Here is a 13126-nt window from a genome sequence, read left to right as displayed (position 1 = left end):
TATATACACATATATATATATATATATATATATATATATACACAAATATCCACATGTATAGTACAGGTGTGGATACCACAGCTGCAAGTGGGAAGCTGTACTGCGCACACTGCAAGATGGGTATTAAATGGACCGAGTTGGTTTAGCCTGGCTTGCACATAAAGCCTTCATACACAGTTATAATTCTTACTTGTGTAATTGTTATATATATATGAATATATTCAGCTCAGAAATCTGCCTATGCACACTATAGTGTTTTACTGAATTCCCACCGGTGTTTCTGAGTGGTATTTAGGCAGGCAAAGGCAACACACAGGTTTTTCCAGAGTAGAAGGAGGAAGCCTTGCAGCAAACGAGACTACCAATGCACATTCCCTCTTATTCCCTCCCCTGCCTGCTCTGCTCTGCTGTGCTGTGCTCTCCTCTACCACCCCCTCTTCTCTCCTCTCTGTCTGTCTCTCACTCCAGCAGAAACACTCCTCTGCTGAGTGTGGGGGGATGGGTGCACAGGCTCCAGCGCGCGCTCTCTCTCTCTCAGCCTACTAACATTGAACTATGCCGTACAGGGGGGGGGGGGGGGGGGAGAGAGAAGAACAGACCTTATCTACCAGACAGAGGACGCATGAACAGTTTCAAAGTCTCCCAACAATTAGAAAAATGGAGCATTTGTCCCCCTCCTCTCTTCAGTCAAATGAAGCAGACATTTTTGGCATCCACAAAACGCACAGGGTGTGTGCACAGCATTGAGCAGCAATGAGAATTGTGTGTGCGTGTGTGTGTGTGTGTGCGTGCGAGGCTGGGGGAGTCTTAATTTAAAAGAATGACATGTCAGTGTATGTAGAGATGTATGAGGCGTTTAATAGTTAGATTTGGCATCGATTAAAATTTAGATTTTGGGTGTAATTCTTATCTCACTATCGACACACGCACACACACTCACTCTTCAACACTCATGCACACGTACCCACACACACACACACACACACTCATATACGGTCTCTCTTCAACACTCATGCACACGTACCCACACACACACACACACACACACATCCACCTCTAGGGGTCTTATACGGGTTGAAAAAAGGCAGGAAGTACCAGTGGGAATGCATACTTGATCACATGTACAAACATTGGAACACAATTTAACAATCTGCCTGACACACCCCCCTAATGCACCGAAGAGCAGAGAAGTGTTGCAGGCATATATAATTTCTCAGGCACATCATACCACACAAGGTTAATGTGATTTCCCACGTCGGTGCGAGCTCGCAAAGTGGATCACGCTTTATTTTAGACTGGCTACAGCGATGCATGGGAAGTATATGCACTCACGCGCCTCGTGTTCGACGTGTGTGCACGAGGGCTTTTGATGTTGGGAGGTGCATTTATAATGCGGATGTTGGTTTTTTTTAAACTGGGTTTCACGGTTAGGACAGAGTACAGCGGCAGCAGTGGGAAAAGTGATCTCCCCCCAAGTTCAGAAGTGAGTTTTAGTTGCTTTTATAAAGACAGAGGGTCCTCCATCCCAGAGACCAGACACAGGGCCAGTTGTGCAGAAACAGATTTAATGTAGCTTCCTCTCCCCGCCTGACTTAATTTTTCTGCTCTGGCTGCTGGTAAAAGGTGGAGCAGACTTTTTGTGGATCTGGGAGTAGGATTTGCAAGCGCATGTGCCATCTGCTGGACAAAAGATAGGCCCTAACATACAAGGACTCGGCTCTGGCTAAAGTCATCACTACTTCTGATGTGCTGGCAATGTTTTTTGATTTTATTGATCTTTGGACATTATGCAGTTATGTTATAACTAGGTATCCCATGATTTATTTAGATTTATTAGATTTTACCCAGCATGCTGCAAAATATCCATTTGTACAGAACAGAAAGCTCTGCAAATGTTGCATCATTATAATAAAACACATTGGAATCATAGTTTACACTATACATAGTATTATAGTATTTGGTATTACATTTGTTCAGACACAACTATTTTTTTTTTTTTAATTTGGAAATCAAATTTGGCCTGCTTAGTATTTGACCTACGGATAAGAATATTACAATTTGTTTCATAAATGTAAAATATGAAGTGTTTGTTATTTACTTATCCACTGCACGCACACGCGATTGCATCTCTGAGGCACTGCCGATTGTCAAGTTCCATTATTTTCCACTACCGATCAAGGGAAGGGTCTGTTCTGCATCTGTCAGTCGTGCTCCTCACTAATATATGCACATGGCAGGAGGGCACGCATGAGGAAAGATCAAATCCTCTGTATCATCTTTACCATACTTCTCCAATTTTAAAACAAACAACACTCTTTAACGACTACATTTATGCAACAGCAATCTATAATAAGCACCAAGGAGCATCAGCATGAATCTTTTATTTTCAGTTAATGCATTCCAAAAGGAGAAGACCCAAAACAATGCGTATATTAATTGCAGTCTTTGTTTCAGAATGAATAGGACCTCCACATGATGCATACCTGTGGGGATATCTCTGTGCTCCATAAAACGAGGAGACCATACTCATTTAACAAAACAAATCCTAAATGAGGGCTTTTACATTTGATACATTTCAAGAAAATGTTACGGCATTTATTGAAAACGTCCTTGTGACAAAATACGATGAATCTGAAGCTTTGCATTCACTCCCTTCAGTGTTCCTTATTGGGATTTTTATGAGGTGTGGTGCAACCTTGAAGCATCTACAACACCCAAATTTAGATCCCATCTCTCCACTGCCACTTTAGCAGAGAGGCTCAGAATCCAGGCCAAGTTAGATGGATGTTGCCAAGACTCCCTTGGTATACTGGTGCTAAAAAGGCAACTAGTTTTGTCCTTTTTATTTGGGCTTTTAACTTTACAGATCCATCATTTCCTCCTCCACGGTCTTTCCCCCGGTTTCAACATATCGCTCTTGCACTCCGAGAGTGCTGAAGTACTAGTCAAGGAAACAAAATATAACATCTTAACATGTACAGTATATTGTAAGAGTCAGGTTACTTTAACACAATTCATTCTCGGTCATTAGAAACACCAGAATATTCAGTCTTTCAGTCACTTTTCCGTAAATCTTAAGGTTTGCTTTGAAACCAGATGAGTCACCGTGAGTCACCGTAGTGATTAGGAAAGGATACGAGTCGAACTGGAAGTCTGCCCCCACAGCAGCTGACATCATGACCTGCAGATTCCTCTCCTCCAGGTCTCCAAAGCAGTAGCCGTTGGCTTTGTCCACGGCTCGCAAGACCTGAATCATGCTCTCTTTGTCCTGGAGACAGAGAAGAGAAGCATTTTGGGGGGTTTTCTCTGTAATTCACCGAAAAAAACCATTTAATAAAACCTTGATAATGCAGTTTTAAAGATAATTTCTGGTTTCTGAAATATCAGTATAAAGTATGTGATCCTATCAAGAGTCCGTGTTGACTTGATTCATTGGTCCTCAACCCTCTTTGAAATGAGCCCGTTCAGCCTTGAAATGTGTTCATCAAAGTTTAGTATTTTGAGATCAGCTACACGTGCATATAAAGCCATGAAATCCAAAAGTTCCTCCGATGCTCAAGAGTTTAGCATATTGTCCTTCTCAAAGTCAAAACTGTGGGTTTCTGCCCTTTTAAATGTGCCGTTTAACCAGCAGCTGCTTAATTTAAAGGGGGGGGGGGGGTAGAAAAGACGATAGCAGCTTCAAGGCTCATCGTTCAGCGTGATGGAAACAAGAGTGCCAACCTGCCATTGGTATGAATTGATAGTCCCATACGCAGTAATGGCACAGCAGTCTAGACTCCTTTCTCTGGGTACACAGACGGGCTCGTATCAGTCTCCATGAGGACATAATGCAGAGGAACGAATAAAGTGCACACACAACGCTCCCCGATAACGGTCCCATCCATCTGCGGAAAACTGATCCAGAGCTAGATTTAAGATGCTAACAATGATTTATGATTGACCTGTTGAGGAGATGAAATTTGTCTTTGAGTGATTTTTTTGTTCAGCTAGTTGTTCTCAGTATGGATGTTGTGTGGGTACTAAACCCCTTCACCACCTCCATCTACAATAACATCATCATCATCCCTCAGTGGCCTTTCATCAGTCCACAGAATGGAAATATAACACGAGAATAATTAATGAATATTTGGTGTCAAATATGTTAATCGGCAAAAATGTATTTCTCTGATAAAAAGCTTGAACCTGAGCCTTCAAGGCTGGACTTCTGTATTTATGGCATGTTTGATGGAGCTGGTCAGGCTACACTAGGTCTGTGAGTTTTGGGATTTAGCTCAAAGCAGACTTGACATTTGGTAATCACTGAGATATGACCTGCTTTGCTTTGTGTGTAGCAGTGTGCAATATACAGTAGATCAGTGTTAACCTTCCTGCAGCAACAACAACAACCAATGGCTGGTCAGAGGAATGGTGTTTTCGTGTTATAATGATGGCTGCAGAGCATGAAACCTGAGCTTTGAGAGAAAATATGTTACATTGTATACCTGAAATAACTAAAGCTGGTTCAGCATACAACCTATATAAATTACTTTTCATTCAATTACTCTAAATTCAGAAGGTTGATGACAGCCATGTACGACTGGCCTCTACTGTGTATTAGCTTGAGCCACTTAATCCCTTTCACAATCAGGAGAACTCCAGCGATGACACTTTTAATTCCCTGAAGTCTATTTCAATTGGAATAATAGTAATATTAGGTCTCACTGGCATGTACCACCGGCAGTGTAGACTATATTAAACCTGACGGTCATTCTATTGAAATATATATAACGATAAATTAATTTAAAAAACAGCAAACCGTGATACCTGCACATTGAGAGGCACAAAGGAGACGAGGCTGTAATCTTGTATGACCTCCGCCAACTTTTCATTTAGACGGTGGAATTTCTTAAAGAAGGGGTCTGCAGCGAGGTGATCGAGGAGATAGGTCAGATCCATGACCTCTGTGTAGAAGTCCAGGTTGAAGGCTGTGCAAGGATAAGGAATAAGGAAACACGTCACCGTAAGACTCTTCATTTATGAAATATTTTTGAGAGCGGTAACGTTTGTTTTGTCTGTGAGGTAAAAGCCAGTAGCCCTCAACTTACCCAGTTTGCCATACTGCTCAATCAAGTCCATCTTGGAGAGGATGTTGACGTGGGGGAGCTCCACGTGCAGCATGGTGGACAGCGAGGTGCAGAGCACAGAGATGAACTTGGCTGGGTCAGCGCAGTAGTGGGAGTCCACAAGGTGCACGGATGTCAGCTTAAAGAGGAGGGAGAAACGGGTGGGAGAGTTATAAGACCTGTGATCTGCATTGTGTTACATCATCATCCCCGTGATTGTTTCAGAAGCTCACCCTGAAGTTCCACTTGGCCAGCTGTGAGAAGATGTTCTTTGCTGAGCTCTGGTGGGTGTAGAGCTCCACTTGTCCAGGACAGTCGAACAGGAAGTAACAGTCGCTGTGCTCCTTCAGCTTGTTCTCTAACCAGTCCAGGTTTGCTTCTACATAATCCATACAGTAGAGGAGCCCGCCGTTGGGGCCGAGCTTCAAGCCCTCCATCACATCGTCCAGAGTGACGAGCTCCGAGACATCTACCGCGCAGGGATACGGCAGTCCTTCGTTGGCAGGGTCCATGTTCACCACAACCACCTTGCGCCCGAGTCGAGTCAGGAATTCCTGCATCCCCTGACAGTACGTGGTCTTCCCTGAGCCCGGGGGTCCAATGACCACCTGGCCGAAGCGCAGGGGGGACGCTGCTCCGGTCTGACTGGACATGGTTTCAATGTGGAGGATCACATGAGACGGGGGACCAGGATGTCAGAGGGTCCACGTGTGATGTCCTCAGGGAATCAGCATCCAGGTTGTTACCTGGCAGGGTCGCATCAGTCAGTGTCAGATATTAGCATATATATTAAAGTTCAGCCTACTCAACAGTTGACATTACTTACAAAGCAAAACCTCGGTAACTATTTGTAAGTTTATGTGTGGCCATAGAGAAGTGTGACTAATGTTAGCGACATGTTCTGTTACATTTGAGGCTTTTATTTGCAAATGTAACAAGTGCTGATGGATAATTACCGTCTGCCGCCGTTATGTTTGCATGCGTACATGGGCTGATAGCTAACTGGCTACGCTACTAAGCACATCCGGGTTACGTAACCGAGATGTCAGAATAAAAGCACCGTTTTTCATTTGACGAGGGGCACCACACTGTCCTCTGTGATAGAACTTAATATATTTTCTGTCATTATTTATCATTAAGAAACACCATAAAGTTTTCTGTATATGTGTAGTCAGAGATTTCCTCAACTTATATGCATCAGTCATTGTTTGGAATTATTGAGAAAATAGTTTTTATAGCACCTCAAATATTCAGAAATGTACCCGTTTCTGGGTACAAATGTATGACTTTTAATTTGAAATATCTCTTAATTGGTACAGTAAAAATGTTTAATTTTCTGTATATGTGTAGTCAGAGATTTCCTCAACTTATATGCATCAGTCATTGTTTGGAATTATTGAGAAAATAGTTTTTATAGCACCTCAAATATTCAGAAATGTACCCGTTTCTGGGTACAAATGTATGACTTTTAATTTGAAATATCTCTTAATTGGTACAGTAAAAATGTTTAATTTTCTGTATATGTGTAGTCAGAGATTTCCTCAACTTATATGCATTAGTCATTGTGTGGAATTATTGAGAAAATACCTTTTATTACACTTCAAATATCCATTTATTAGATATGTTCTCAATTCAAATGTATGACTTTTAATTTGAATTATCTCCTAATTGGTACAGTAAAATGTCTAATTGCCATAATGGGTGGAGTCAATGATGTCATCAACACATACATATCAGTCATTGTCTCGAATTATTGAGACAAATATTTTTGTAGCACCTTAAATATTGTGATACTACCCATTTTTGTCCTGAACATATATGCATTAGTCATTGTGTGGAATTATTGAGAAAAACATTTTTATTGCACCTTAAACATTTCAAAAATATGTCATTTGAAGATACAAATTCAGTTCAGTTTTTGCTTCGTAAAATATCTTAATTGACTGTCAGTCAGATATTAACTTCCAGCAACCCTCAAATCAAAGAATAAAGACACTTTACGCACAATTTAGGTATATTTTCCCTTTAACTCAGGAGATGCAGGTAGCATGTTTTATACTTAATGTGAATATAACTCATTTAATCTCATTTCATTATGCAATATGTATACTTTGTTGGCATCTTATTCTGAAAACCGGATGTTCGTCTGTAGAAAACCGGAAGTTGTCTCACGTTAATCCCTCCGCTAACTTTGCAAAATCCTTCGCTCGCTCCCGATCTGTGCCGTTTGGTTGCGTTTACCGTAAGTTTCAGCGTATAGGTGCACTAAAATGTAAGTGTCTGCTGAGTTGACCACGGAGATCTGAGTGTCTGCTGACTTGACCGCAGTGGATATCATGACAGTGGACGAGGACAGGACGGTAAAATTAGGTGAACCCGGAAGAGAATACCGGTGTTACATGCCTACTGGTTTCTGAACCTACTGGTTTCTCCTCCGTGCGCAGCAGCTGTTTTCTGTCATGTCGCCAGATTCGTCAAACATTCACAAACATGTTGCTGGAGATCTATAAACCACATCTCATATTTATTACGCGGATTACGATGTATAAGTGAGCACTACATCACAGCCACGTATGAAGAAATACATTGAAGAAAATATATTTATGGAGAGATCGCAACAACCTGGATTCGAACTCTGTCGAGCAAAATAATAATAAACCCAAAGACGGTCGCGTTACGCAATCCGCCACTTACTCACAGAGATGAATCAGTCATTCAGGTATTTATCCATTAGGTCATACCTCGTCAGTGTCCAAGGAACGTTTTGGTTTAGGGTGAACTGAAACAACTGGTTCCCTTGGGTGTCTTTCCGAACACTTCCAAACATATACGGTCGATCTCTTCCTCGTACTCGAAGATCGCATTTTTAAAAACTCCGAATATTTCTTCAGCAGCAGCAGATAGTCGCTCGTTGATAAACTCTCAAATACTAAACTGAAGACATTGTTGCGTAAAAACAAATGAAATATGCATCTGCGCGAATACAACACTGTCGGCTATCCCTGCACGCGCATACAGGTAAGGCGTGTGTTGTGTTTACTTCCGCTGAGTGAGATTAGAACAGAGTTCTCCTTCTTCTCTCGGTTTGAATCGTGGATATCAAACTGATAGCAGGTGCACACCGCCGCCTACTGCACGGGGGTTTGAAACACCATATTTATTATATTCTACCCACCAGCCCTGTGTTGTATAAAAAGGAAAACGTGATAAACACGTGAAAGCCTGTAATTCTCACCATCCACCATAAGAGAAAAGTCAAAGCTATGTGCCTATAGATACAAGGGCTGCAGGAACATTACCTAGTTTGTTGATTGAGTGGAAGTGTTATTCAAATATTTTTTATATACAAGTGTTATATTGTTCATGCAGATAGTTATAGTGGAGTTATTTCATTTGTACTAGGTTCACACTGACATCTAACAAGGGATCATATTTAATGCACTATACATTTTGGTTGATAAAAATCTTAATCAGCAAATAACTGTAGCTGCCAAATAGTAGTGGACTAAAAAGTACAATGTTTGCCTGTAAAGTATATGTAACATAAAATGAAAGTAGGCAGAATCAAAGTACAAATACCTTAAAAAAAAAAAATGTTTTAATGTTCAATATTTCATGTGTAACTTCCATGAAATCTTCGCCATCTCAGGACAAAACGTTGTACATCAATACAGTATTTAGGTAAATGTAGTTACATTCCACCACAGCTTGTTCAACATGAGGCAGCTCCACTGATCAAACCATCAGGATCCATCAGCTACGGTATTAAATCATAAATTAACAATCTCCATCCAGTGAGATGAAACATTGAAACACCTCTCACATGGTATAACACACTCGTAGAATAACTATTCTTCACTATGACTACTTTTACTCTCGAGGTCAGTGAGACACAACTGCAGCCTTGATGAACAGAATATACGTAAAGCTTAAGACCTCAGTGTGAATCTGGTATTCTTACATCATCACCTCCCAACGCTTTATTGTTAGAATACAAACATGAGATCAAAAAAGAGCATTTTGTTGCCCACTTCCCTTTGAGCCCTGATCCTCACTGTTCATTCACTTTTCCTTACTATTGCTGAGGCTGACTCTTTCACAGCACCATGTAGCACACCATCTACAATTTGTGTTTGTGTGCCACCTCTAAAATCCAAAACAATTTCATCAAGTTGATGCGATTACAAAATACATAAAAAATATAAATTAAATGAAACGTAGACAAAAAAGAAAAGTCGTCTATTGTACTGATGACAAAATGACTGACTCACCAATACAGAGAGGCTCTCAGCCTGAGCATCACTGTTCACAATCTACTCAGATTATTGAAGTAAATGCATTCTAAAAACAAAAGGAAAATCAAATTGGTCAAACATTTGCAGGAACTATGAACTCAAGAACTGAATTGTCTCCCGTGTATTTTGCAAACACAAGGCTACTTGTCTGTATGCAATCTTTTATGCCTTGCCAATTGATGGCAATCACAGTATGTCTTCCCGCAGGTCTTTCAGAGGTACGGCTCCTCCCCAGTGTGGGCTCTTGTCATGTGAACCAACATGGCACCTCTGTGTCTGAACTCTTTTCCACATGCTTTGCAAGAATACAGCTTCTCACCTGTGTGTGTTCTCATGTGGACCATCAAGTGACTACTACGTACAAAATCTTTTCCACATGTTTTGCAAGAATACAGCTTCTCACCTGTGTGTGTTCTCATGTGATCTACCAAGTGACTACTTTGTCGAAAATCTTTTCCACATGTTTTGCAAGAATACGGCTTCTCACCTGTGTGTGTTCTCATGTGGACCATCAAGTCACTACTACGTCCAAAATCTTTTCCACATGTTTTGCAAGAATACGGCTTCTCACCTGTGTGTGTTCTCATGTGGACCATCAGGTGACTGCTACATCCAAAATCTTTTCCACATGTTTTGCAAGAAAACGGCTTCTCACCTGTGTGTGTTCTCATGTGGACCATCAAGTGACTACTACGTCCAAAATCTTTTCCACATGTTTTGCAAGAATACGGCTTCTCACCTGTGTGTGTTCTCATGTGGACCATCAAGTCACTACTACGTCCAAAATCTTTTCCACATGTTTTGCAAGAATGCAGCTTGTCACTTGTGTGGATTTTTATATGAGCCTTCAATGAGGATATCTTACTGAATCTTTTCTTACAGAAGCTGCAAGAATGTGACTTCTCATCTGAGTGGGTTCTCAGGTGTTTGTCGAAATGCGACCTGAACTTGAAAGCTTCTCCACACGTGTCACATTGTAAAAGTGCTTTACCTGTTTGAGGATCACTGTAAGACTTTGACAAGTTGTTAATATCGTTACAGTGACTTCTGATTTTCTGATGTCTTTTCTTTTGTTCTGGCTCTGAATCGCGAGTCGATTCTGAGTCTTCATGCTCGCTTCCTTTCTGATCTTGGCTCTCAGCTACATGAGAGTTGTTGGAGAGGAGCTGGCGGTCTCTTGTTGGTTCTGGTTCACTGTGGTTACTTTCCTCATAAATAGGAGTCAACATCAAGGTCTCAGTCTCCTGCTTCAGTTCGAGTTCCTCCTGTTCCTCTTTGATCTGTGGAGGATCTGGGTCCTCTTGGTCCAGACTGGAGTTCCTCTCCTGAATACAGAGCTGCTGGTCAGAGAGAACCTCCTCCTCCTTACAGACATATTGCTGTGGGAGCTCTGGAGGGACAGAGAGCAACATAAATAGGATACGACTGTGATGATAAAGAAGAAAATGCAAACAGTTCATTCACATGAAACCAGGCATACAGCACACCGGATATCATGACAGTGGACGAGGACAGGTCGGTAAAATTAGGTGAACCCGGGAGAGAATACCGGGATCTGTTCTTGATTAAATAGAATTTGCAACCGAATGTTACGTAGCTCCCTCACACTGGAGATAGGTGCTTAAGTTTGCAAAAGATTATTAAGAGAAAACAAATTGTTTAGCTATATAACGCTACAGTCTGTGAATAATTAAATAAAACAATAGTCACTAAATAGTTGTATATTTAAGAAATATATCTTATTCCATCATGACAGAAAGATCTGGTTTGCTGTCTACCAGCTGCCTGAATCCACGTGAATGCAGCATTGATTAATACCAGTACACATTTAAACAATTTGGATCAAGTGGCATTCCTCTGTTTAGTGGTATTAACATGATGAAGCTGTACTCACCTATCCTGTGTAACTTTATTACAGGTTTCCAAACGATATCCAACAGTCTGCGGTAACGGTCGATCTCTTCCTCGTACTCGAAGATAGTTTTCTCAAAAACTCCAAATATTTCTTCAGCAGCAGCAGATAGTCGCTCGTTGACAAACTCTCTCAAATACTCAACTGACGACATTGTTGTTTTCTCTCAACTGGAATAATTACCTCCGCGACGATATCGTTCTCCAGCCAACTCCACGCGTGCGAGCAGCGAACGCTGGACGCGGCTGTGTTGTTTACTTCCGCTGGATGTCACAGTGTTAAGTTCCGACTGTGAAAGCGAGTTGCTTCTTCTTCTTCTTGTTTGGGATTTATTGGCGGTTGGCAAACAATGAATTAGTGCATTACCGCCACCAACTGGTATGGAGTGTGGATCAGGATGTCTAATAGGCTACTTATATACAAAATTAAATTCAAAAGGAAAAGAAACAAAACAAAACAACGAGCTCATATTTTCGTAACAATATTAATTAATCTAAGATATTGAAATAATACTTGGTAACACTCACTGTTTGAGTTCTTTTGCATAATATCCACTATATCCAACCGTACCTTCATCTTGCCGAGATCTCCAATCAGCTGCCCTCTTTCCTGCTCATATTTCTGACATTGTACAATTACATGCTCTATTGTTTCCTCTTGCTCACAATAGTCACATTTTCCTGTTTCATGTTTACCTATTTTTTTTAAGCATACCGTTTAGGCCTGTATGTCCAAATCTAAGCCTTGATATTACCGTTTCCTCTCCCCTGATCCTTCCTGCACATCTCATTTCTCCCACTTTCCTCTGAACTCGGTAAAATCATCGTCCTTTCCTGTCTTCTTCCCATTGCTTCTGCCACCTTTCCTTCAACCTTTGTCTAATGATACTGTTTGTTTCTGATTTACTGAAGCTGACTGCAACATTAATACAGCTATTTTTTGTGGCCTCTTTTGCAGCTTTATCTGCCATCTCATTTCCTATGACCCCAACATGTGCTGGTACCCATAGGAATATGACTGTCAGACCCATCATTTTAATTCTGTATAATGTTTGTTGTATTTCTATAAGGATGTCTGGTCTACTGTCTGAATGGCTGTTCTGTAAGCTGGCTAATGACGAACTTGAATCTGAACAAATGATTGCCCTCAATGGTATTGTGTCCTCTATCCACTGTAGTGCTAACATTATTGCCAGCATTTCCCCTGTGTACACTGATACTCCCTCAGTGATCATTTTCCCTGTTTTAATATTAAATTCTGGGACAATAAATGCCACTCCTACCTTGTTTCATAAATTCTTTGATACATCTGCAAAAACCTGGATATAACTGTGGTAACTGTCGATATGAGCCTGTATTGTATGCCAATTGAAATGATCCGCTCTACCCTTGTTCTTTTTAAATTAATAACGTAAAGTCTACTGTTGCATTAGGAAGTAGCGAGTTGCTTTTTTTCGTTCCGCTTTTTTATATTGGGCTCCTTCTTCCCTCAGTTTGAATCGTTTGAATAGTGGATATCAAACTGATAGCAGGTGCATACCTATCGCCTACTGCACGGGGGTTTGAAACACCATATTTATTATATCCTACCCACCAGCACTGCGGTCAAGTCAGCAGACACTTACGTTTTGGTGCACCTATACGCTGAAACTTACGGTAAACGCAACCAAACGGCACAGATCGGGAGCGAGCGAAGGACTTTGCAAAGTTAGCGGAAAGATTAACGTGAGACAACTTTCGGTTTTCTACAGACGAACATCCGGTTTTCAGAATAAGATGCCAACAAAGTATACATATTGCATAATGAAATGAGAT

The 13126-nt window shown here is 41.1% G+C and overlaps 2 protein-coding genes across 3 annotated transcripts; both read right to left on the bottom strand.

Annotated features, from left to right (window-relative positions):
- Positions 1–2366: 2366 nt before the first annotated feature.
- Positions 2367–8434, bottom strand: gpn2 (GPN-loop GTPase 2). Of its 2 annotated transcripts, none has more exons than XM_076109267.1 (6): positions 7847–8434; positions 5339–5851; positions 5088–5244; positions 4807–4967; positions 3138–3268; positions 2367–2933 (listed from the first exon to the last, which is right to left on the bottom strand). In XM_076109267.1, the coding sequence occupies exons 2-6, from the start codon at positions 5756–5758 to the stop codon at positions 2861–2863; spliced, it is 942 nt and encodes a 313-aa protein (XP_075965382.1). In that variant the 5' UTR covers positions 5759–5851; positions 7847–8434; the 3' UTR covers positions 2367–2860. The 2 variants fall into 2 exon arrangements, with proteins under 2 accessions (XP_075965382.1, XP_075965381.1); XM_076109266.1 differs by lacking the exon at positions 7847–8434 and adding an exon at positions 6062–6149.
- Positions 8435–8681: 247 nt separating this feature from the next.
- Positions 8682–11600, bottom strand: LOC142969392 (uncharacterized). The gene is made up of 2 exons (XM_076109265.1): positions 11295–11600; positions 8682–10790 (listed from the first exon to the last, which is right to left on the bottom strand). Exons 1-2 carry the CDS (start codon positions 11464–11466, stop codon positions 9613–9615), a joined length of 1350 nt encoding a protein of 449 aa, XP_075965380.1. The 5' UTR covers positions 11467–11600; the 3' UTR covers positions 8682–9612.
- Positions 11601–13126: the final 1526 nt, after the last annotated feature.

The sequence above is a fragment of the Anarhichas minor genome, unplaced genomic scaffold (genome assembly GCF_050575085.1).
Source record: "Anarhichas minor isolate MPS153535 unplaced genomic scaffold, ASM5057508v1 ptg000041l, whole genome shotgun sequence".
Classification (NCBI taxonomy): Eukaryota; Metazoa; Chordata; class Actinopteri; order Perciformes; family Anarhichadidae; genus Anarhichas; species Anarhichas minor.
Note: the sequence above shows the minus strand (reverse complement) of the source record. Positions and strands in the feature narration are given on the sequence as shown.